At 44.5% G+C, this 26,395-nt stretch overlaps 1 protein-coding gene across 1 annotated transcript; it reads right to left on the bottom strand.

The window, feature by feature from the left end:
- Nucleotides 1–200: 200 nt before the first annotated feature.
- TUBA1B (tubulin alpha 1b) lies at nt 201–4,663 on the bottom strand. Its single transcript, XM_073663775.1, has 4 exons — nt 4,510–4,663; nt 3,284–3,506; nt 3,047–3,195; nt 201–1,389 (listed from the first exon to the last, which is right to left on the bottom strand). Exons 1-4 carry the CDS (start codon nt 4,510–4,512, stop codon nt 409–411), a joined length of 1,356 nt encoding a protein of 451 aa, XP_073519876.1. The 5' UTR covers nt 4,513–4,663; the 3' UTR covers nt 201–408.
- Nucleotides 4,664–26,395: the final 21,732 nt, after the last annotated feature.

The raw sequence follows: 26,395 nt of genomic DNA, 5'->3' as shown, positions 1-26,395 counted from the left end.
ACGTAAATACTTTCTAACTAACTACATAACGTTATCTGAAGCCTTTGTTCACTTCTGTTTTACTGAAAGATGGAAAAAGAACCTTGGTACAAGATTTCCTTTAGTTCCTCAATACTTCATTCTGGATTGTTTACAATAGTCTAGATGTAATAGTGTCCTCAATACACGTCTGCAGCCAATCCCAAAAATCAGAAGACACAAGGTTTTGTTGTCCTTTAATCCAGATCTGATTCAGTTACATTGATGGAACAATGACATGATCGCAAATTTTATCATAACTAAAAACAGATTGTCACACCTGCATCTGTCAAACCAATTCACAGGTTGGGCAATACAGACTAAAAAGCTTCAGTGTTAAGCTGCATTCTGATGGGTAAAACACATGCCTGTAAAGTGACAAGATCTGGTTTAATATTCTTCTCCTTCCTCCTCGCCCTCTCCCTCCACAGAGTCGACACCAACTTCTTCATAATCCTTCTCCAGAGCAGCCATGTCCTCACGGGCCTCGGAGAACTCTCCCTCCTCCATACCCTCACCTACATACCAGTGCACAAAGGCACGCTTGGCATACATCAGGTCAAACTTATGGTCCAGTCTTGCCCAGGCTTCTGCAATAGCAGTGGTGTTGCTCAGCATACACACAGCACGCTGGACCTTGGCCAGATCCCCACCTGGAACCACAGTTGGTGGCTGATAGTTAATACCAACCTTAAAACCAGTTGGGCACCAGTCCACAAACTGGATACTACGTTTGGTCTTGATGGTGGCAATAGCTGCATTAACATCTTTGGGCACCACATCACCACGGTACAACAGGCAGCAAGCCATGTATTTACCATGACGTGGGTCACATTTCACCATCTGGTTGGCTGGCTCAAAGCAAGCATTGGTGATCTCAGCCACAGAAAGCTGCTCATGGTAGGCTTTCTCTGCAGAGATGACTGGGGCATAGGTGGCCAGAGGGAAGTGGATACGAGGATAGGGCACCAAGTTAGTCTGGAACTCTGTCAGATCTACATTCAGGGCTCCATCAAATCTGAGGGAAGCTGTAATAGAGGACACTATCTGACTAATAAGGCGGTTCAAGTTTGTGTAAGTTGGGCGCTCAATATCTAGATTTCTACGGCAGATGTCATAGATGGCCTCATTGTCTACCATGAAAGCACAGTCAGAATGCTCAAGGGTGGTGTGGGTGGTAAGGATGGAGTTGTAGGGCTCAACAACAGCGGTGGACACTTGGGGAGCTGGGTAGATGGAGAACTCCAACTTGGACTTCTTTCCATAATCAACAGAGAGACGTTCCATCAGCAGAGAGGTGAAGCCAGAACCAGTGCCACCACCGAAGCTGTGGAAAACCAGGAAACCCTGAAGACCTGTGCACTGGTCAGCCTGTGGAAAACATGAGGCACAGTATGTTATGATTACAAACATTTTTAAAGTGTCATCTGATATATAACCACAAATAATAAATTTCAAAAGGGAACACAACACCGAGGGCAAACTACATGAATTAATAGGTTAAGTCAATGCAAGGCTAAACCCCCCACCAGCAATAATAACGTGCAGCTTGACAGCAGATATTAGTTAGAAGTACCTCGGCATGGTCAAGAATTTGCTTCTCGGGGAAAAGAGAAAAAAAAACACCACAATCTGAAGCGTATTTCAGCTCTTCTCTGTGAAATAAACAGGCCTGTTCGACTTTATTGAGGAGTTGGGGAGATAGACAATGATTCCTTAGCCTGAGCGCTAATATTACACCCCCCCCCCCCCCTCTGCATACCATAGAAAGTTGGGATAGCTGCTGGCTAATACATGGCTAAAAGTTGTTTGGCCAAGATAAACTGCACTAGTGGCTCACAACTATGTAGTGGTGTAGCCATCCACTCGTTAGTAAAAAGGTTAGCTTCTGCATTACAAACTGTACCTGGTTTCGCAGCTAACCCCTTTTCAAGTGAAGGGATGGTCTGTAAGGCTATGTGCACACGATGCAGAAATGCTCAGGATTTTTTCCTGCCAGGGACATGCGGAAATGAAGCGGTTACCCACTGACATTTCCACATGCGGATTGACAAGCGCTTTCCAAGCGATTAGCATCACTTGGAAAGTGCTTGTGACAACTAGGTCACACTATATAAATCCATGCAAACAGCATGGATTTATATAGTGTGACCCGAGAGAGTGGTAAAAATAAATGTATACTTACCCTCCGATGGCCCCCGGTGTCCCGCTCACTCCGTTGTCCCTTGCCGGCAACAGTGAATTGAAAGACCTGCCGACGTCAGCATCACGTGACCCGTCACATGACTCTGACGTCAGCGCAGGTCCTTCAACTCACTGCAAAGTGCCGGGAACCAAGCAGGAGCGGTGCGCGGGCCGACAGAAGGTAAGTATACATTTATTTTTTATTTTATTCTTTTTTTACAGATTTTTTAATGGTACCTGGGTGTGGATGAGACTCTCCTCTCATCTACACCTGGGTACCATCCGCACATTAGAACGCTTGGATTACGCATCTACATATACAGTGATGCGTAATCCATGCGGTCCAATGCAAGTCAATGGCAGCGAAGACGCAGCACTTCCGCAAAATAATTGGTAGTGCTGCGTTTTTTTCCGCAATGATAATCCGCAGCGGAAATTTCCGCAGCATGTGCACAGCACATGCGGATTATCATTGGGGAACATTGCTGCCCTTCTACCATGCGTTTTTAATGCGTTTCCGCAGCTGCGGAAACACATTAAAAACGCATCGTGTGCACACAGCCTAATACTAGAAATGACCCATTGATATAGCTGACCAATTTCTGGGAACCTTTAAACAAATCATGTAAATAAACCCAACTACTAATGTAGGTCGTCACCGACACTTAAGTGAGATTACAGGAGAAGACGTCTGTTGGAGTACAAACGATCCCGACACATGAAGACAGTCCTTTAGTCCTGATAATCTTCCCTAACAAGCCTGTATAAGCCGCTCCGATCTAAGCCACTTGACGCCAAGGTTTACTGGTCAATGTACAATTAACAGCGAGACATATGTGCTCACCAGTTTCCGAATCCTGTCCAGCACCAGATCAATAATTTCCTTGCCGATAGTGTAGTGCCCACGGGCATAGTTATTGGCAGCATCTTCCTTTCCAGTAATTAGCTGTTCTGGATGGAATAGTTGACGGTAGGTTCCAGACCGGACTTCATCTGCAAAGAAAAACATACGTATTATACAGGCCAACATAAAGCAACCACGTCTAACTGACTGAGCAAAAACACAATAACATATCCTCACCGATGACTGTGGGCTCCAGGTCCACAAACACAGCCCTAGGCACATGTTTTCCAGCTCCAGTCTCGCTGAAGAAAGTGTTGAAGGAATCGTCCCCTCCTCCAATGGTCTTGTCACTGGGCATCTGCCCATCAGGCTGGATGCCATGTTCCAGGCAGTACAGCTCCCAGCAGGCATTACCGATCTGCACACCAGCCTGACCAACGTGGATAGAGATGCACTCACGCTGGGAGGAAATAGAAAAAAATCATACGATTATGACTTCTGTTCCAAGGCAACACAATGTAGGACTATTCTGCCATCTCTTGTCTAGTATCGGGCATTACCACCGCCTGTCTACGCCAGGGATTTTCATCCCGTGGCTCTCCAGCATGCAGGGAGCTGTACAGAGCCACAAGCTGGAGACTGATGGGCTAAGCTTTACAGACAAGGCAGAAGTCGGTCACATTGGTAAGAACTTTCCTAAAACGCTCCCTTGACGTAACATGAGCAGATGTTCCTTCCTGCTGCATTTTAGAGGGTTAAGGATAATACTCATACTGATCGTGCCTACCAGTCCCTCCGCCCCTGGCAGTCAGCTGACTCGGCTTCCACGTTAGCACAGAAGTCGCCACCGCTCTGCCCACACCCACATTTCATCCTGACTGTGAAAGAGGAACAGAAGCCATCAAGTGAATCAGGATTATCCTGAGCCTTCTGTAGACAGCAATGGCGGCTTACTCCTCCCAACAGCTGCTCAATCTCAGCACCATCCAGTCTGATCTCCCTGCAGACAGGCTGAACAGATCAGATAATAGCAGGGGTACTAGTATCCCAGGGCTGCACTCCTCTACTGCTCTCTGTTATCTGCAGCTTTATTGGAGGGGAGGATCCAGTGGGATTACTGAGTGCAGACCTTCCCTCATCCTCGCAGTCTTCACACATCAGGCCATTCCCAGACATCAGTGACTGCCCCATCCACAGTCCTCTCCTCTGGAGAAGTGTGCCCACTGTGCAGAACAGAACTGCACCGGAAGTGGGGCCAGCTGCGCGCGCCCTCTCCCCCATAGCTGAAGACCTGTCCATGGGGTGGGGGAGACAGAGAAATCAGATCGGCCGCCTCCATGATACAAGATATCGGCTCACACATTGTCACCGATGACTCTGCCACCCGACATGACATCACAGCCCGAATAAGTGATAGTCAAGACCCAGAGAGGGAGAAGACTGCAGAGAAGTCTGCTGCTTACCATGTTGGGAGATGAGGATTCAGAGAAGAGAAGAATAAAAATAAAAAAATAAAATTAACGTTACTTTATCCAACAGCTACGAGCGGATGTAAGTAACAGAATGGAAAACCCGAGCCGAGCCCTCCGCATTTATATCGCTGGGTGCGTGACGTCAGCCCCAGCTATGCTAATGAGATGCTGTAAGCCTCTGATTGGCTGAGGCGCTGCAGAGAGATGTACGAATCTGGGAGGCGGGAGCTGCAGCAGTGAGGAGACTCCGCAGCCTCATGTACCAATATGGCGGCGAGCCGTGCCCCTAATCACCCGGCAGGACTCGGGGGGAGTCGGGATGCTTATGGCGGCTGCAGCAGGCACTGACAATCACATATGCGCTGTAAGAATGTCCGGGGACTACAGGAATTAGCGCCTGTGCCCTGCAGTCACACTCCAGGACCACACGGGCAGCCGCAATGCTGAGAACTGATGGGTGATGGCGGCGTGTGAAATAACTCACCGCTCAGGATGTGACTCAGCCCGGCCTGGTGCACAGTCACCGCGGCCCCGTGACACCCGCACAGTCCCAGTCATGAGCCGCCATGTGTCAGGGTGACCAGGGAGGCTGCGGATACACTGCGGCATCTGTGCTGGCGCCGGGCCAGTCCCGGGAGCCGCCCCGATCTGCTCATCCGAGCCCGCCCGGTCCACGAGGTCTGCGGGCAATGGAGGGGGAAATACACCTGGTCTGGTTTTATATACCGGCTGTCACCTGAGGATTATATACAGGCCGTCACCTGGGGATTATATGCCGGCCGTCACTTGAGGATTATATACAGGCCGTCACCTGGGGGTTATATACAGGCTGTCACCTGGGGATTATATACAGGCCATCACCTGAGGATTATATACAGGTCGTCACCTGGGGGTTATATACAGGCCGTCACCTGGGGGTTATATACAGGCCATCACCTGGGGGTTATATACAGGCCGTCACCTGGGGGTTATATACAGGCTGTCACCTGGGGATTATATACAGGCCATCACCTGGGGATTCTATACAGGCCGTCACCTGGGGATTATATACAGGCTGTCACCTGGGGATTATATACAGGCCGTCACCTGGGGATTCTATACAGGCCGTCACCTGGGGGTTATATACAGGCTGTCACCTGGGGATTATATACAGGCCGTCACCTGGGGATTCTATACAGGCTGTCACCTGGGGGTTATATACAGGCCATCACCTGGGGATTCTATACAGGCCGTCACCTGGGGATTCTATACAGGCTGTCACCTGGGGATTATATTCAGGCTGTCACCTGGGGATTATATACAGGCCGTCACCTGGGGGTTATATACAGGCTATCACCTGGGGATTATATACAGGCCGTCACCTGGGGATTATATTCAGGCTGTCACCTGGGGATTATATACAGGCCGTCACCTGGGGGTTATATACAGGCCATCACCTGGGGGTTATATACAGGCCGTCACCTGGGGGTTATATACAGGCTCTCACCTGGGGATTATATACAGGCCATCACCTGGGGATTCTATACAGGCCGTCACCTGGGGATTATATACAGGCTGTCACCTGGGGATTATATACAGGCCGTCACCTGGGGATTCTATACAGGCCGTCACCTGGGGGTTATATACAGGCTGTCACCTGGGGATTATATACAGGCCGTCACCTGGGGATTCTATACAGGCTGTCACCTGGGGGTTATATACAGGCCATCACCTGGGGATTCTATACAGGCCGTCACCTGGGGGTTATATACAGGCTGTCACCTGGGGATTATATACAGGCCGTCACCTGGGAATTATATACAGGCCGTCACCTGGGGATTCTATACAGGCTGTCACCTGGGGATTATATTCAGGCTGTCACCTGGGGATTATATACAGGCCGTCACCTGGGGGTTATATACAGGCTATCACCTGGGGATTATATACAGGCCGTCACCTGGGGATTATATTCAGGCTGTCACCTGGGGATTATATACAGGCCGTCACCTGGGGATTATATACAGGCCGTCACCTGGGGATTCTATACAGGCCGTCACCTGGGGGTTATATACAGGCTGTCACCTGGGGATTATATACAGGCCGTCACCTGGGGGATTATCTACAGGCCGTCACCTGGGAATTATATACAGGCCGTCACTTGGGGATTATATACAGGCCATCACCTGGGGGATTATATACAGGCTGTCACCTGGGGATTATATACAGGCTGTCACCTGGGGATTCTATACAGGCTGTCACCTGAGGATTATATACAGGCCATCACCTGGGGATTCTATACAGGCCGTCACCTGAGGATTATATACAGGCCATCACCTGGGGATTATATGCCGGCCGTCACCTGAGGATTATATACAGGCCGTCACCTGGGGATTATATACAGGCCGTCACTTGGGGATTATATAGAGGCTGTCACCTGGGCGTTATATACAGGCCGTCACCTGGGGATTATATACAGGCCGTCACCTGGGGATTATATACAGGCCGTCACCTGAGGATTCTATACAGGCCACCACCTGGGGGTTATATACGGGCCGTCACCTGAGAATTCTATACAGGCTGTCACCTGGGGATTCTATACCGGCCATCACCTGGGGATTATATACAGGCCGTCACCTGAGGATTCTATACAGGCCGTCACCTGGGGATTATATACAGGCCGTCACCTGGGGATTATATACAGGCCGTCACCTGGGGATTATATACAGGCTGTCACCTGAGGATTCTATACAGGCCGCCACCTGGGGGTTATATACGGGCCGTCACCTGAGAATTCTATACAGGCTGTCACCTGGGGATTCTATACCGGCCATCACCTGGGGATTATATACAGGCCGTCACCTGAGGATTCTATACAGGCCGTCACCTGGGGATTATATACAGGCCGTCACATGGGGATTATATACAGGCCGTCACCTGGGGATTATATACAGGCCGTCACCTGGGGATTATATACAGCCCGTCACCTGGGGGTTATATATAGGCTGTCACCTGGGGATTCTATACCGGCCATCACCTGGGGATTATATACAGGCCGTCACCTGGGGGTTATATACAGGCTGTCACCTGGGGGTTATATATAGGCTGTCACCTGGGGATTCTATACAGGCCATCACCTCAGGATTCTATACCGGCCGTCACCTGGGGATTATATACAGGCTGTCACCTGGGGATTATATACAGGCCGTCACCTGGGGATTATATACAGGCCGTCACCTGGGGATTCTATACAGGCCGTCACCTGGGGATTCTATACAGGCTGTCACCTGGGGATTCTATACAGGCCGTCACCAGGGGATTATATACAGGCTGTCACCTGGGGATTCTATACAGGCTGTCACCTGGGGATTATATACAGGCTGTCACCTGGGGATTATATACAGGCTGTCACCTGGGGATTATATACAGGCCGTCACCTGGGGATTATATACAGGCCGTCACCTGGGGGATTATATACAGGCCGTCACCTGGGGGATTATATACAGGCCTTCACCTGGGTATTATATACAGGCCGTCACCTGAGAATTATATACAGGCCGTCACCTGGGGGATTATATACAGGCCGTCACCTGGGGGATTATATATAAGCCGTCACCTGGGGGTTATATACAGGCCGTCACCTGGGGATTATATACAGGCCGTCACCTGGGAGTTATATACAGGCCGTCACCTGGGGGTTATATACAGGTCGTCACCTGGGGGATTATATACGGACTGTCATCTGGGGATTATATACAGGCCGCCACCTGGGGATTATATACAGGCCATCACCTGGGGGATTATATACAGGCCGTCACCTGGGGGTTATACATAGGCTGTCACCTAGGGATTATATACAGGCTGTCGCCTGGGGGATTATATACAGGTTGTCACCTGGGGATTATATACAGGTCGTCATCTGGGGATTATATACATGCTGTCACCTGGGGGTTATATACAGGCTGTCGCCGGGGGGATTATATACAGGCTGTTGCCTGAGCGATTATATACAGGCTATCGCCTGGGGGATTATATACAGGCCGTCACCGGGGGATTATATACAGGCTGTCACCTGGGGATTATATACAGGCCGTCACCTGGGGATTATATACAGGCCGTCACCTGGGGATTCTATACAGGCCGTCACCTGGGGGTTATATACAGGCTGTCACCTGGGGATTATATACAGGCCGTCACCTGGGGGATTATCTACAGGCCGTCACCTGGGAATTATATACAGGCCGTCACTTGGGGATTATATACAGGCCATCACCTGGGGGATTATATACAGGCTGTCACCTGGGGATTATATACAGGCTGTCACCTGGGGATTCTATACAGGCTGTCACCTGAGGATTATATACAGGCCATCACCTGGGGATTCTATACAGGCCGTCACCTGAGGATTATATACAGGCCATCACCTGGGGATTATATGCCGGCCGTCACCTGAGGATTATATACAGGCCGTCACCTGGGGATTATATACAGGCCGTCACTTGGGGATTATATAGAGGCTGTCACCTGGGCGTTATATACAGGCCGTCACCTGGGGATTATATACAGGCCGTCACCTGGGGATTATATACAGGCCGTCACCTGAGGATTCTATACAGGCCACCACCTGGGGGTTATATACGGGCCGTCACCTGAGAATTCTATACAGGCTGTCACCTGGGGATTCTATACCGGCCATCACCTGGGGATTATATACAGGCCGTCACCTGAGGATTCTATACAGGCCGTCACCTGGGGATTATATACAGGCCGTCACCTGGGGATTATATACAGGCCGTCACCTGGGGATTATATACAGGCTGTCACCTGAGGATTCTATACAGGCCGCCACCTGGGGGTTATATACGGGCCGTCACCTGAGAATTCTATACAGGCTGTCACCTGGGGATTCTATACCGGCCATCACCTGGGGATTATATACAGGCCGTCACCTGAGGATTCTATACAGGCCGTCACCTGGGGATTCTATACAGGCCGTCACATGGGGATTATATACAGGCCGTCACCTGGGGATTATATACAGGCCGTCACCTGGGGATTATATACAGCCCGTCACCTGGGGGTTATATATAGGCTGTCACCTGGGGATTCTATACCGGCCATCACCTGGGGATTATATACAGGCCGTCACCTGGGGGTTATATACAGGCTGTCACCTGGGGGTTATATATAGGCTGTCACCTGGGGATTCTATACAGGCCATCACCTGGGGATTCTATACCGGCCGTCACCTGGGGATTATATACAGGCTGTCACCTGGGGATTATATACAGGCCGTCACCTGGGGATTATATACAGGCCGTCACCTGGGGATTCTATACAGGCCGTCACCTGGGGATTCTATACAGGCTGTCACCTGGGGATTCTATACAGGCCGTCACCAGGGGATTATATACAGGCTCTCACCTGGGGATTCTATACAGGCTGTCACCTGGGGATTATATACAGGCTGTCACCTGGGGATTATATACAGGCTGTCACCTGGGGATTATATACAGGCCGTCACCTGGGGATTATATACAGGCCGTCACCTGGGGGATTATATACAGGCCGTCACCTGGGGGATTATATACAGGCCTTCACCTGGGTATTATATACAGGCCGTCACCTGAGAATTATATACAGGCCGTCACCTGGGGGATTATATACAGGCCGTCACCTGGGGGATTATATATAAACCGTCACCTGGGGGTTATATACAGGCCGTCACCTGGGGATTATATACAGGCCGTCACCTGGGAGTTATATACAGGCCGTCACCTGGGGGTTATATACAGGTCGTCACCTGGGGGATTATATACGGACTGTCATCTGGGGATTATATACAGGCCGCCACCTGGGGATTATATACAGGCCATCACCTGGGGGATTATATACAGGCCGTCACCTGGGGGTTATACATAGGCTGTCACCTAGGGATTATATACAGGCTGTCGCCTGGGGGATTATATACAGGTTGTCACCTGGGGATTATATACAGGTCGTCACCTGGGGATTATATACATGCTGTCACCTGGGGGTTATATACAGGCTGTCGCCGGGGGGATTATATACAGGCTGTTGCCTGAGCGATTATATACAGGCTATCGCCTGGGGGATTATATACAGGCCGTCACCGGGGGATTATATACAGGCCGTCACCTGGGGATTATATACAGGCCGTCACCTGGAGATTATATACAGGCCGTCACCTGGGGGTCATATACCGGCTGTCCCCTGGGTATTATATACAGGCCGTCACCTGAGAATTATATACAGGCCGTCACCTGGGGGATTATATACAGGCCGTCACCTGGGGGATTATATATAGGCCGTCACCTGGGGGTTATATACAGACCGTCACCTGGGGATTATATACAGGCCGTCACCTGGGAGTTATATACAGGCCGTCACCTGGGGATTATATACAGGCCGTCACCTGGGGATTATATACAGGCCGTCACCTGGAGATTATATACAGGCCGTCACCTGGGGGTCATATACCGGCTGTCACCTGGGGATTATATACAGGCCATCACCTGGGGGTTATATACAGGCCGTCACCTGGGGGATTATATACAGGCTGTCACCTGGGGATTATATACAAGCTGTCACCTGGGGAATTATATACAGATATATATATACGTTATATATATATATATATATATATATATATATATACAGTGGGGGAAATAAGTATTTGATCTCTTGCTGTTTTTGTAAGTTTGCCAACTGACAAAGACATGAGCCGTCTATCAATGTATAAATTAGATATTTTTTTTTGCATTTTGCAGTGAGAAATAAGTATTTGATCCCCTACAAACCATTATCAGTTCTGGCTCCTACAGACCAGTTAGACGCTCCTAATCAACTCGTTACCTGCATTAAAGACAGCTGACTTGCATAGTCACCTGTATAAAAGACTCCTATCCACAGACTCAATTAATCAGTCACACTCTAACCTCTACAACATGGACAAGACCATAGAGCTTTCTAAGGATGTCAGAGACAAGATCATAGACCTGCACAAAGCTGGAATGGGCTACAAAAACCATAAATAAGATGCTGGGTGAGAAGGAGAAACTGTTGGTCCAATAGTAAGAAAGATCTGGGGCATCATGCAAAATCTCAACTCGTTGGGTATCCTTGATCATGAGGAAGGTGAGAGATCAGCCTAAAACTACACGGGGGGAACTTGTTAATGATCTACAGGCAGCTGGGACCACAGTCACCAAGAAAACCATTGGTAACACATTACGCCTTAAAGGTTTAAAATCCTGCAGCGGCCGCAAGGTCACCCTGCTCAAGAAGGCACATGTGCAGTCCCATCTGAAGTTTGCCAATGAACACTTGGATGATTCTGTGAGTTATTGGGAGAACGTGCTGTGGTCAGATGAGACAAAAATTGAGCTCTTTGGCATTAACTCAACTCGCCGTGTTTGGAGGAAGAAGAAGGATGAGTGCAACCCTAAGAACATCGTCCCAACCATGAAGCATGGTGGGGGAAACATTAAAACATACTTTGGGGGTGCTTTTCTGCAAAGGGGACATGACGATTGCACTGTACTGAAGGGAAGATGGATGGGGTCATGTATCGCGAGATTTTGGCCAACAACCTCCTTCCCTCAGTAAGAGCATTGAAGTTGAGTCGTGGCTGGGTCTCCCAGCAAGGCAATGACCCAAAACTACCGCCAAGGCAACAAAGGAGTGGCTCAAAAAGAAGCACAGTAAGGTCATGTCTCCAGACCTTAATCCCATAGAAAACTTATGGAGGGAGTTGAAGCTCCGAGTTGCCAAGCGAAAGCCTCAAAATCTGAATGATTTAGAGATGATCTCCAAAGACGAGTGGACCAAAATTCCTCCTGACATGTGCGCAACCCTCATCATTGACTACAAAAAACGTCTGTGCTTGCCAACAAGGGTTTTGCCACCAAGTATGAAGTGTTGTTTACCAGAGGGATCAAATACTTATTTCTCACTGCAAAATGAAAAAAAAAATGATCTAATTTATACAATGTGATTTTCTTGATTTTTTGGGGGGATATTCTATCTCTCAATATTAAAATTAACCTACCCTTAAAATTATAGACTGTTCATGTGTTTGTCAGTGGGAAAACTTACAAAAACAGCAAGTGATCAAATACTTATTTCCCCCACTATACACACGTGGTCAAAATTGTTGGTACCCCTTGTTTAATGAAAGAAAAACCCACAATGGTCACAGAAATAACTTGAATCTGACAAAAGTAATAATAAATTAAAAATCTATGAAAATGAACAAATAAAAGTCAGACATTGCTTTTCAACCCTGCTTCCACAGAATTTTTACAAAAAATGAAACTCATGAAATCGGCCTGGACAGAAATGATGGTACTCTTAACTTAATATTTTATTGAACAACCTTTTGAGGCAATCACTGCAATGAAACGATTCCTGTAACTGTCAATGAGACCTCTGCACCTCTCGACATGTATTTTGGCCCACTCCTCATCTCATGAGCAAACTGCTCCAGTTGTCTCCTGTTTGAAGGTTGCCTTTTCCAGATGGCATGTTTCAGCTCTTTCCAAAGATGCTCAATAGGATTTAGGTCAGGGCTCATAGAAGGCCACTTCAGAATAGTCCAGTGTTTTCCTCTTAGCCATTCTTGGGTGTTTTTAACTGTGTGTTTTGGGTCATTATCCTGTTGCAAGACTCATGACTTGCGACTGAGACCAAGCTTTCCGGCACTGGGCAGCACATTTCTCTCTAGAATCCCTTGATAGTCTTGAGATTTCATTGTACCCTGCACAGATTCAAGACACCCTGTGCCAAATGCAGCAAAGCAGCCCCAGAACATAACAGAGCCTCCTCCATGTTTCACAGTAGAGACAGTGTTCTTTTCTTGATATGCTTCATTTTTCCATCTGTGAACATAGAGCTGATGTGCCTTGCCAAAAACTTCCATTTTTGTCTCATCTGTCCATAGGACGTTCTCCTAGAAGCTTTGTGGCTTGTCAACATGTAGTTTGGCAAATTACAGTCTGGCTTTTTTATGATTTTTTTTCAGCAATGGTGTTCTCCATGATCGTCTCCCTTGAAGTCCACTTTGGATCAAACAACGACGGATGGTGCGATCTGACACTGATGTTCCTTGAGCTTGAAGTTCTCCTTAGAAGTTATCCTGGGCTCTTTTGTTACCATTCGTATTATCCGTCTCTTTGATTTGTCATCAATTTTCCTCCTGCGGCCACTTTCAGGGAGGTTGGCTACAGTCCCATGGATCTTAAATTTCTCAATAATATTTGAAACTGTAGTCACAGGAACATCAAGCTGCTTGGAGATGGTCTTATAACCTTTACCTTTAAAATGCTTGTTTATAATTTTCATTCTAATCTCCTGAGACAACTCTTTCCTTTGCTTCCTCTGTTCCATGTTGAGTGTGGTACACACCATGTCACCAAAAAGCACAGTGAGTATCTGTAGCCCTATATACAGTCCCACTGACTGATTACAAGATTGTAGACACCTGTGATGCTAAATAGTGGATACAACTTTATTTAACATGTCCCTTTTGTCACATTATTTTCAGCTTTACCATCATTTCTGTCCAGGCCTATTTCATGGGTTTAATTTTTTTTTTAATTCTGTGGAAGCAGGGTTGAAAAGCAATGTCTAACTTTCATTTGTTCATTTTCATAGATTTTTAATTTATTATTACTTTTGTCAGATTCAAGTTATTTCTGTGACCATTGTTGTTTTTTCTTTCATTAAACGAGGGGTACCAACAATTTTGACCACGTGTGTATATACACTGCTTAAAAAATAAAGGGAACACTCAAATAACACATCCTAGATCTGAATGAATGAAATATTCTCATTGAATACTTTGTTCTGTACCAAGTTGGTGGATGGAGCGAGACATGATGTCCCAGATGTGCTCAATCGGATTCAGGTCTGGGGAATGGGCAGGCCAGTCCATAGCTTCAATGCCTTCATCTTGCAGGAACTACTGACACACTCCAGCCACATGAGGTCTGGCATTGTCCTGCATTAGGAGGAACCCAGGGCCAACCGCACCAGCATATGGTCTCACAAGGGGTCTGAGGATCTCATCTCGGTACCTAATGGCAGTCAGGCTACCTCTGGCGAGCATATGGAGGGCTGTGCGGCCCTCCAAAGAAATGCCACCCCACACCATTACTGACCCACTGCCAAACCGGTCATGCTGAAGTAAGTTGCAGGCAGCAGATCACTCTCCACGGTGTCTCCAGACTCTGTCACGTCTGTCACATGTGCTCAGTGTGAACCTGCTTTCATCTGTGAAGAGCATAGGGCGCCAGTGGTGACTTTGCCAATCCTGGTGTTCTGTGGCAAATGGAAAGCATCCTGCATGGTGTTGGGCTGTGAGTACAACCCCCACCTGTGGACGTCCGGCCCTCATACCACCCTCATGAAGTTGGTTTCTAACCGTTTGTGCAGACACATGCACATTTGTGGCCTACTGGAGGTCATTTTGCAGGGCTCTGGCAGTGTTCCTCCTTGCACAAAGGCGGAGGTAGCGGTCCTGCGGCTGTGTTGTTGCCCTCCTACGGCCCCCTCCACGTCTCCTGGTGTACTGGCCTGTCTCCTGGTAGCGCCTCCAGCCTCTGGACACTACGCTGACAGACACAGCAAACCTTCTTGCCACAGCTGGCATTGATGTGCCATCCTGGATGAGCTTCACTACCTGAGCAACTTCTGTGGGTTGTAGAGTCCATCTCATGCTACCACGAGTGTGAAAGCACAACCAACATTCAAAAGTGACCAAAACATCAGCCAGAAAGCATTCGTATTGAGATATGGTCTGTGGTCCCCACCTGCAGAACCACTCCTTTATTGAGTGTGTCTTGATAATTGCCAATAATTTCCATCTATTGTCTATTCCATTTGCACAACAGCATGTGAAATTGATTGTCAATCAGTGTTGCTTCCTAAGTGGACAGTTTGATTACACAGAAGTTTGATTTACTTGGAGTTATAGTCTGTTGTTTAAGTGCTCCCTTTATTTTTTGAGCAGTGTATATATATATATATATATATAACGGACATTTATAGGACATTTCATAACTTTCCCAAATTCTTATGAATACATTTACAGCACATCCTGCATTGTATTACTGTACCAATTTATTATATATTGTCAGTCGGTCCATTTTATACCGACTCCACCAAAATGGACACCGACTCTGACTTTACAGCCCTGTATTCTGATACTCTATACCAGTAAGTGGCAATATGCGTGCCTATTTATCCTATGGATTGTACCCGTAAGTGGTCATATATGTGCCTATTATTCTGATATTCTATAATAATAGTCAAAATTTTTATTTCTATAGTGCCAACATATTCCGCAGCACTTTACATTACAGAGGGTTCTTGTACAGACTGTTTCTGCATGTGACCATAGATGTGCCTATTATTCTCATATTCTGTTCCTGTAGGTGACCATAGATGTGCCTATTATTCTGATATTCTGTTCCTGTAGGTGACCATAGATGTGCCTATTATTCTGATATTCTGTTCCTGTAGGTGACCATAGATGTGCCTATTATTCTCATATTCTGTTCCTGCTGGTGACCATAGACGTGCCTAATATTCTGATATTCTGTCCTTGTAGGTGACCATAGATGTGCCTATTATTCTGATATTCTGTCCCTGTAGGTGACCATAGACGTGCCTATTATTCTGATATTCTGTTCCTTCAGGTGACCATAGATGTGCCTATTATTCTGATCTTCTGTTCCTGCAGGTGACCATAGATGTGCCTATTATTCTGATATTCTGTCCCTGTAGGTGACCATAGACGTGCCTATTATTCTGATATTCTGTTCCTTCAGGTGACCATAGATGTGCCTATTATTCTGATCTTCTGTTCCTGCAGGTGACCATAGATGTGCCTATTATTCCGATCTTCTGTTCCTGCAGGTGACCATAGATGTGCCTGTTATTCTGATATTCTGTCCCTGTAGGTGACCATAGACGTGCCTATTATTCTGATATTCTGTTCCTGTAGGTGACCATAGATGTGCCTATTATTCTGATATTCTGTTCCTGTAGGTGACCATAGATGTGCCTATTATTCTGATATTCTGTTCCTCCAGGTGACCATAGATGTGCCTATTATTATGATATTCTGTTCCTGTAGGTGACCATAGATGTGCCTATTATTCTGATATTCTGTTCCTGTAGGTGACCATAGATGTGCCTATTATTCTGATATTCTGTCCCTGTAGGTGACCATAGATGTGCCTGTTATTCTGATCTTCTGTTCCTGCAGGTGACAATAAATGTGCCTATTATTCTGATATTCTGTTCCTGTAGGTGACCATAGATGTGCCTATTATTCTGATATTCTGTCCCTGTAGGTGACCATAGACGTGCCTATTATTCTGATCTTCTGTTCCTGCAGCTGACCATAGATGTGCCTGTTATTCTGATCTTCTGTTCCTGCAGGTGACAATAAATGTGTCTATTATTCTGATATTCTGTTCCTGTAGGTGACCATAGATGTGCCTATTATTCTGATATTCTGTTCCTGTAGGTGACCATAAACGTGCCTATTATTCTGATATTCTGTTCCTGTAGGTGACCATAGATGTGCCTGTTATTCTGATATTCTGTCCCTGTAGGTGACCATAGATGTGCCTATTATTCTGATATTCTGTCCCTGTAGGTGACCATAGATGTGCCTATTATTCTGATATTCTGTCCTTGTAGGTGACCATAGATGTGCCTATTATTCTGATATTCTGTTCCTGCAGGTGACCATAGACGTGCCTATTATTCTGATATGCTGTTCCTGTAGGTGACCATAGATGTGCCTGTTATTCTGATCTTCTGTTCCTGCAGGTGACAATAAATGTGTCTATTATTCTGATATTCTGTTCCTGTAGGTGACCATAGATGTGCCTATTATTCTGATATTCTGTTCCTGTAGGTGACCATAGACGTGCCTATTATTCTGATATTCTGTTCCTGTAGGTGACCATAGATGTGCCTATTATTCTGATATTCTGTTCCTGTAGGTGACCATAGATGTGCCTATTATTCTGAAATTCTGTTCCTCCAGGTGACCATAGATGTGTCTATTATTCTGATATTCTGTTCCTCCAGGTGACCATAGATGTGCCTATTATTATGATATTCTGTTCCTGTAGGTGACCATAGATGTGCCTATTATTCTGATATTCTGTTCCTGCAGGAGACCATAGACGTGCCTATTATTCTGATATTCTGTTCCTGTAGGTGACCATAGATGTGTCTATTATTATGATATTCTGTTTCTGTAGGTGACCATAGATGTGCCTATTATTCTGATATTCTGTCCCTGTAGGTGACCATAGACGTGCCTATTATTCTGATATTCTGTTCCTGTAGGTGACCATAGATGTGCCTATTATTCTGATATTCTGTCCCTGTAGGTGACCATAGACGTGCCTATTATTCTGATCTTCTGTTCCTGCAGGTGACCTTAGACGTGCCTATTATTCTGATCTTCTGTTCCTGCAGGTGACCATAGACGTGCCTATTATTCTGATATTCTGTCCCTGTATGTGACCATAGATGTGCCTATTATTCTGATATTCTGTTCCTCCAGGTGACCATAGACGTGCCTATTATTCTGATATTCGGTTCCTGTAGGTGTCCATAGATGTGCCTATTATTCTGATATTCTGTTCCTGTAGGTGACCATAGATGTGCCTATTATTCTAATATTCTGTTCCTGTGGGTGACCAAAGATGTGCATATTATTCTGATATTCTGGCCCTGTAGGTGACCATAGATGTGCCTATTATTCTGATATTCTGTTCCTCCAGGTGACCATAGATGTGCCTATTATTCTGATATTCTGTTCCTGTAGGTGACCATAGATGTGCCTATTATTCTGATATTCTGTTCCTGCAGGTGACCATAGATGTGCCTATTATTCTGATATTCTGTTCCTGTAGGTGACCATAGATGTGTCTATTATTATGATATTCTGTTTCTGTAGGTGACCATAGATGTGCCTATTATTCTGATATTCTGTTCCTGTAGATGACCAAAGATGTGCCTATTATTCTGATATTCTGTTCCTCCAGGTGACCATAGATGTGCCTATTATTCTGATATTCTGTTCCTGCAGGTGACCATAGATGTGTCTATTATTATGATATTCTGTTCCTGTAGGTGACCATAGATGTGCCTATTATTCTGATATTCTGTTCCTGCAGGTGACAATAAATGTGTCTATTATTCTGATATTCTGTTCCTGTAGGTGACCATAGATGTGCCTATTATTCTGATATTCTGTTCCTGTAGGTGACCATAGACGTGCCTATTATTCTGATATTCTGTTCCTGTAGGTGACCATAGATGTGCCTATTATTCTGATATTCTGTTCCTGTAGGTGACCATAGATGTGCCTATTATTCTGAAATTCTGTTCCTCCAGGTGACCATAGATGTGTCTATTATTCTGATATTCTGTTCCTCCAGGTGACCATAGATGTGCCTATTATTATGATATTCTGTTCCTGTAGGTGACCATAGATGTGCCTATTATTCTGATATTCTGTTCCTGCAGGAGACCATAGACGTGCCTATTATTCTGATATTCTGTTCCTGTAGGTGACCATAGATGTGTCTATTATTATGATATTCTGTTTCTGTAGGTGACCATAGATGTGCCTATTATTCTGATATTCTGTCCCTGTAGGTGACCATAGACGTGCCTATTATTCTGATATTCTGTTCCTGTAGGTGACCATAGATGTGCCTATTATTCTGATATTCTGTCCCTGTAGGTGACCATAGACGTGCCTATTATTCTGATCTTCTGTTCCTGCAGGTGACCTTAGACGTGCCTATTATTCTGATCTTCTGTTCCTGCAGGTGACCATAGACGTGCCTATTATTCTGATATTCTGTCCCTGTATGTGACCATAGATGTGCCTATTATTCTGATATTCTGTTCCTCCAGGTGACCATAGACGTGCCTATTATTCTGATATTCGGTTCCTGTAGGTGTCCATAGATGTGCCTATTATTCTGATATTCTGTTCCTGTAGGTGACCATAGATGTGCCTATTATTCTAATATTCTGTTCCTGTGGGTGACCAAAGATGTGCATATTATTCTGATATTCTGGCCCTGTAGGTGACCATAGATGTGCCTATTATTCTGATATTCTGTTCCTCCAGGTGACCATAGATGTGCCTATTATTCTGATATTCTGTTCCTGTAGGTGACCATAGATGTGCCTATTATTCTGATATTCTGTTCCTGCAGGTGACCATAGATGTGCCTATTATTCTGATATTCTGTTCCTGTAGGTGACCATAGATGTGTCTATTATTATGATATTCTGTTTCTGTAGGTGACCATAGATGTGCCTATTATTCTGATATTCTGTTCCTGTAGGTGACCAAAGATGTGCCTATTATTCTGATATTCTGTTCCTCCAGGTGACCATAGATGTGCCTATTATTCTGATATTCTGTTCCTGCAGGTGACCATAGATGTGTCTATTATTATGATATTCTGTTCCTGTAGGTGACCATAGATGTGCCTATTATTCTGATATTCTGTTCCTGTAGGTGACCATAGATGTGCCTATTATTCTGATATTCTGTTCCTGTAGGTGACCAAAAATGTGCATATTATTCTGATATTCTGGCCCTGTAGGTGACCATAGATGTGCCTATTATTCTGATATTCTGTTCCTCCAGGTGACCATAGATGTGCCTATTATTCTGATATTCTGTTCCTCCAGGTGACCATAGATGTGCCTGTTATTCTGATATTCTGTTCCTGCAGGTGACCATAGATGTGCCTATTATTATGATATTCTGTTCCTGTAGGTGACCAAAAATGTGCATATTATTCTGATATTCTGGCCCTGTAGGTGACCATAGATGTGTCTATTATTCTGATATTCTGTTCCTCCAGGTGACCATAGATTTGCCTGTTATTCTGATCTTCTGTTCCTGTAGGTGACCATAGATGTGCCTATTATTCTGATATTCTGTTCCTCCAGGTGACCATAGATGTGCCTATTATTCTGATATTCTGTTCCTCCAGGTGACCATAGATGTGCCTGTTATTCTGATATTCTGTTCCTGCAGGTGACCATAGATGTGCCTATTATTATGATATTCTGTCCCTGTAGGTGACCATAGATGTGCCTATTATTCTGATATTCTGTTCCTCCAGGTGACCATAGATGTGCCTATTATTCTGATATTCTGTTCCTGTAGGTGACCATAGATGTGCCTATTATTCTGATATTCTGTTCCTGTAGGTGACCATAGATGTGCCTATTATTCTGATATTCTGTTCCTGTAGGTGACCAAAAATGTGCATATTATTCTGATATTCTGGCCCTGTAGGTGACCATAGATGTGTCTATTATTCTGATATTCTGTTCCTCCAGGTGACCATAGATGTGCCTGTTATTCTGATATTCTGTTCCTGTAGGTGACCATAGATGTGCCTATTATTCTGATATTCTGTTCCTGTAGGTGACCATAGATGTGCCTATTATTCTGATATTCTGTTCCTGTAGGTGACCATAGATGTGCCTATTATTCTGATATTCTGTTCCTGTAGGTGACCAAAAATGTGCATATTATTCTGATATTCTGGCCCTGTAGGTGACCATAGATGTGCCTATTATTCTGATATTCTGTTCCTCCAGGTGACCATAGATGTGCCTGTTATTCTGATATTCTGTTCCTGCAGGTGACCATAGATGTGCCTATTATTATGATATTCTGTTCCTGTAGGTGACCAAAAATGTGCATATTATTCTGATATTCTGGCCCTGCAGGTGACCATAGATGTGCCTATTATTCTGATATTCTGTTCCTCCAGGTGACCATAGATGTGCCTGTTATTCTGATATTCTGTTCCTGCAGGTGACCATAGATGTGCCTATTATTCTGATATTCTGTTCCTGTAGGTGACCATAGATGTGCCTATTATTATGATATTCTGTTCCTGTGGGTGACCAAAGATGTGCATATTATTCTGATATTCTGGCCCTGTAGGTGACCATAGATGTGCCTATTATTCTGATATTCTGTTCCTCCAGGTGACCATAGATGTGCCTATTATTCTGATATTCTGTTCCTGTAGGTGACCATAGATGTGCCTATTATTCTGATATTCTGTTCCTGTAGGTGACCATAGATGTGCCTATTATTATGATATTCTGTTTCTGTAGGTGACCATAGATGTGTCTATTATTATGATATTCTGTTCCTGTAGGTGACCATAGATGTGCCTATTATTCTGATATTCTGTTCCTGCAGGTGACCATAGATGTGCCTATTATTCTGATATTCTGTTCCTGTAGGTGACCATAGATGTGTCTATTATTATGATATTCTGTTTCTGTAGGTGACCATAGATGTGCCTATTATTCTGATATTCTGTTCCTGTAGGTGACCAAAGATGTGCCTATTATTCTGATATTCTGTTCCTCCAGGTGACCATAGATGTGCCTATTATTCTGATATTCTGTTCCTGCAGGTGACCATAGATGTGTCTATTATTCTGATATTCTGATCCTGTAGGTGACCATAGATGTGCCTATTATTCTGATATTCTGTTCCTGTAGGTGACCATAGATGTGCCTATTATTCTGATATTCTGTTCCTGTAGGTGACCAAAAATGTGCATATTATTCTGATATTCTGGCCCTGTAGGTGACCATAGATGTGCCTATTATTCTGATATTCTGTTCCTCCAGGTGACCATAGATGTGCCTATTATTCTGATATTCTGTTCCTCCAGGTGACCATAGATGTGCCTGTTATTATGATATTCTGTTCCTGTAGGTGACCATAGATGTGCCTATTATTATGATATTCTGTTCCTGTAGGTGACCAAAAATGTGCATATTATTCTGATATTCTGGCCCTGTAGGTGACCATAGATGTGTCTATTATTCTGATATTCTGTTCCTCCAGGTGACCATAGATGTGCCTGTTATTCTGATCTTCTGTTCCTGTAGGTGACCATAGATGTGCCTATTATTCTGATATTCTGTTCCTCCAGGTGACCATAGATGTGCCTATTATTCTGATATTCTGTTCCTCCAGGTGACCATAGATGTGCCTGTTATTCTGATATTCTGTTCCTGCAGGTGACCATAGATGTGCCTATTATTATGATATTCTGTCCCTGTAGGTGACCATAGATGTGCCTATTATTCTGATATTCTGTTCCTCCAGGTGACCATAGATGTGCCTATTATTCTGATATTCTGTTCCTGCAGGTGACCATAGATGTGTCTATTATTATGATATTCTGTTCCTCTAGGTGACCATAGATGTGCCTATTATTATGATATTCTGTTCCTGTAGGTGACCATAGATGTGCCTATTATTCTGATATTCTGTTCCTCCAGGTGACCATAGATGTGCCTATTATTCTGATATTCTGTTCCTGCAGGTGACCATAGATGTGTCTATTATTATGATATTCTGTTCCTGTAGGTGACCATAGATGTGCCTATTATTCTGATATTCTGTTCCTGCAGGTGACCATAGATGTGCCTATTATTCTGATATTCTGTTCCTCCAGGTGACCATAGATGTGCCTATTATTCTGATATTCTGTTCCTCCAGGTGACCATAGATGTGCCTGTTATTATGATATTCTGTTCCTGTAGGTGACCAGAGATGTGCCTATTATTATGATATTCTGTTCCTGTAGGTGACCAAAAATGTGCATATTATTCTGATATTCTGGCCCTGTAGGTGACCATAGATGTGTCTATTATTCTGATATTCTGTTCCTCCAGGTGACCATAGATGTGCCTGTTATTCTGATCTTCTGTTCCTGTAGGTGACCATAGATGTGCCTATTATTCTGATATTCTGTTCCTCCAGGTGACCATAGATGTGCCTATTATTCTGATATTCTGTTCCTCCAGGTGACCATAGATGTGCCTGTTATTCTGATATTCTGTTCCTGCAGGTGACCATAGATGTGCCTATTATTATGATATTCTGTCCCTGTAGGTGACCATAGATGTGCCTATTATTCTGATATTCTGTTCCTCCAGGTGACCATAGATGTGCCTATTATTCTGATATTCTGTTCCTGCAGGTGACCATAGATGTGTCTATTATTATGATATTCTGTTCCTCTAGGTGACCATAGATGTGCCTATTATTATGATATTCTGTTCCTGTAGGTGACCATAGATGTGCCTATTATTCTGATATTCTGTTCCTCCAGGTGACCATAGATGTGCCTATTATTCTGATATTCTGTTCCTGCAGGTGACCATAGATGTGTCTATTATTATGATATTCTGTTCCTGTAGGTGACCATAGATGTGCCTATTATTCTGATATTCTGTTCCTGCAGGTGACCATAGATGTGCCTATTATTCTGATATTCTGTTCCTCCAGGTGACCATAGATGTGCCTGTTATTCTGATATTCTGTTCCTGCAGGTGACCATAGATGTGCCTATTATTATGATATTCTGTTCCTCCAGGTGACCATAGATGTGCCTATTATTATGATATTCTGTTCCTGTAGGTGACCATAGATGTGCCTATTATTCTGATATTCTGTTCCTCCAGGTGACCATAGATGTGTCTATTATTATGATATTCTGTTCCTGTAGGTGACCATAGATGTGCCTATTATTCTGATATTCTGTTCCTGCAGGTGACCATAGATGTGTCTATTATTATGATATTCTGTTCCTGTAGGTGACCATAGATGTGCCTATTATTCTGATATTCTGTTCCTGCAGGTGACCATAGATGTGCCTATTATTCTGATATTCTGTTCCTCCAGGTGACCATAGATGTGCCTGTTATTCTGATCTTCTGTTCCTGTAGGTGACCATAGATGTGCCTATTATTCTGATATTCTGTTCCTCCAGGTGACCATAGATGTGCCTATTATTCTGATATTCTGTTCCTCCAGGTGACCATAGATGTGCCTGTTATTCTGATATTCTGTTCCTGCAGGTGACCATAGATGTGCCTATTATTATGATATTCTGTTCCTGTAGGTGACCATAGATGTGCCTATTATTCTGATATTCTGTTCCTCCAGGTGACCATAGATGTGCCTATTATTCTGATATTCTGTTCCTGCAGGTGACCATAGATGTGTCTATTATTATGATATTCTGTCCCTGTAGGTGACCATAGACGTGCCTATTATTCTGATATTCTGTTCCTGTAGGTGACCATAGATGTGCCTATTATTCTGATATTCTGTTCCTCCAGGTGACCATAGATGTGCCTATTATTCTGATATTCTGTTCCTGCAGGTGACCATAGATGTGTCTATTATTATGATATTCTGTTCCTGCAGGTGACCATAGACGTGCCTATTATTCTGATATTCTGTTCCTGTAGGTGACCAAAAATGTGCATATTATTCTGATATTCTGGCCCTGTAGGTGACCATAGATGTGTCTATTATTCTGATATTCTGTTCCTCCAGGTGACCATAGATGTGCCTGTTATTCTGATATTCTGTTCCTGTTGGTGACCATAGATGTGCCTATTATTCTGATATTCTGTTCCTGTAGGTGACCATAGATGTGCCTATTATTCTGATATTCTGTTCCTGTAGGTGACCAAAAATGTGCATATTATTCTGGCCCTGTAGGTGACCATAGATGTGCCTATTATTCTGATATTCTGTTCCTCCAGGTGACCATAGATGTGCCTATTATTCTGATATTCTGTTCCTCCAGGTGACCATAGATGTGCCTATTATTCTGATATTCTGGCCCTGTAGGTGACCATAGATGTGCCTGTTATTCTGATATTCTGTTCCTGCAGGTGACCATAGATGTGCCTATTATTATGATATTCTGTTCCTGTAGGTGACCAAAAATGTGCATATTATTCTGATATTCTGGCCCTGCAGGTGACCATAGATGTGCCTATTATTCTGATATTCTGTTCCTGTAGGTGACCATAGATGTGCCTATTATTCTGATATTCTGTTCCTGTAGGTGACCATAGATGTGCCTATTATTCTGATATTCTGTTCCTGTAGGTGACCAAAAATGTGCATATTATTCTGGCCCTGTAGGTGACCATAGATGTGCCTATTATTCTGATATTCTGTTCCTCCAGGTGACCATAGATGTGCCTATTATTCTGATAGTCTGTTCCTCCAGGTGACCATAGATGTGCCTATTATTCTGATATTCTGGCCCTGTAGGTGACCATAGATGTGCCTGTTATTCTGATATTCTGTTCCTGCAGGTGACCATAGATGTGCCTATTATTATGATATTCTGTTCCTGTAGGTGACCAAAAATGTGCATATTATTCTGATATTCTGGCCCTGCAGGTGACCATAGATGTGCCTATTATTCTGATATTCTGTTCCTCCAGGTGACCATAGATGTGCCTGTTATTCTGATATTCTGTTCCTGCAGGTGACCATAGATGTGCCTATTATTATGATATTCTGTTCCTGTAGGTGACCAAAAATGTGCATATTATTCTGATATTCTGGCCCTGTAGGTGACCATAGATGTGTCTATTATTCTGATATTCTGTTCCTCCAGGTGACCATAGATGTGCCTGTTATTCTGATCTTCTGTTCCTGTAGGTGACCATAGATGTGCCTATTATTCTGATATTCTGTTCCTCCAGGTGACCATAGATGTGCCTATTATTCTGATATTCTGTTCCTCCAGGTGACCATAGATGTGCCTGTTATTCTGATATTCTGTTCCTGCAGGTGACCATAGATGTGCCTATTATTATGATATTCTGTTCCTCCAGGTGACCATAGATGTGCCTGTTATTCTGATATTCTGGCCCTGTAGGTGACCATAGATGTGCCTATTATTATGATATTCTGTTTCTGTAGGTGACCATAGATGTGCCTATTATTCTGATATTC

The sequence above is a fragment of the Phyllobates terribilis genome, unplaced genomic scaffold (genome assembly GCF_046119375.1).
Source record: "Phyllobates terribilis strain yellow unplaced genomic scaffold, ASM4611937v1 Scaffold_2__4_contigs__length_985480577, whole genome shotgun sequence".
Classification (NCBI taxonomy): Eukaryota; Metazoa; Chordata; class Amphibia; order Anura; family Dendrobatidae; genus Phyllobates; species Phyllobates terribilis.
The sequence above is the reverse complement of the archived record's forward strand: the minus strand, read 5'-3'. Positions and strand labels throughout refer to the sequence as shown.

What these genes read in the sequence shown, in the direction of transcription:
- TUBA1B (XM_073663775.1), bottom strand. An exon ending in CCTGGAGCCCACAGTCATCG is followed by an intron (nt 3,196 to 3,283) that starts GTGAGGATATGT and finishes TTTTCTTTGCAG; the next exon opens with ATGAAGTCCGGTCTGGAACC. An exon ending in TGGACAGGATTCGGAAACTG is followed by an intron (nt 1,390 to 3,046) that starts GTGAGCACATAT and finishes TGTTTTCCACAG; the next exon opens with GCTGACCAGTGCACAGGTCT.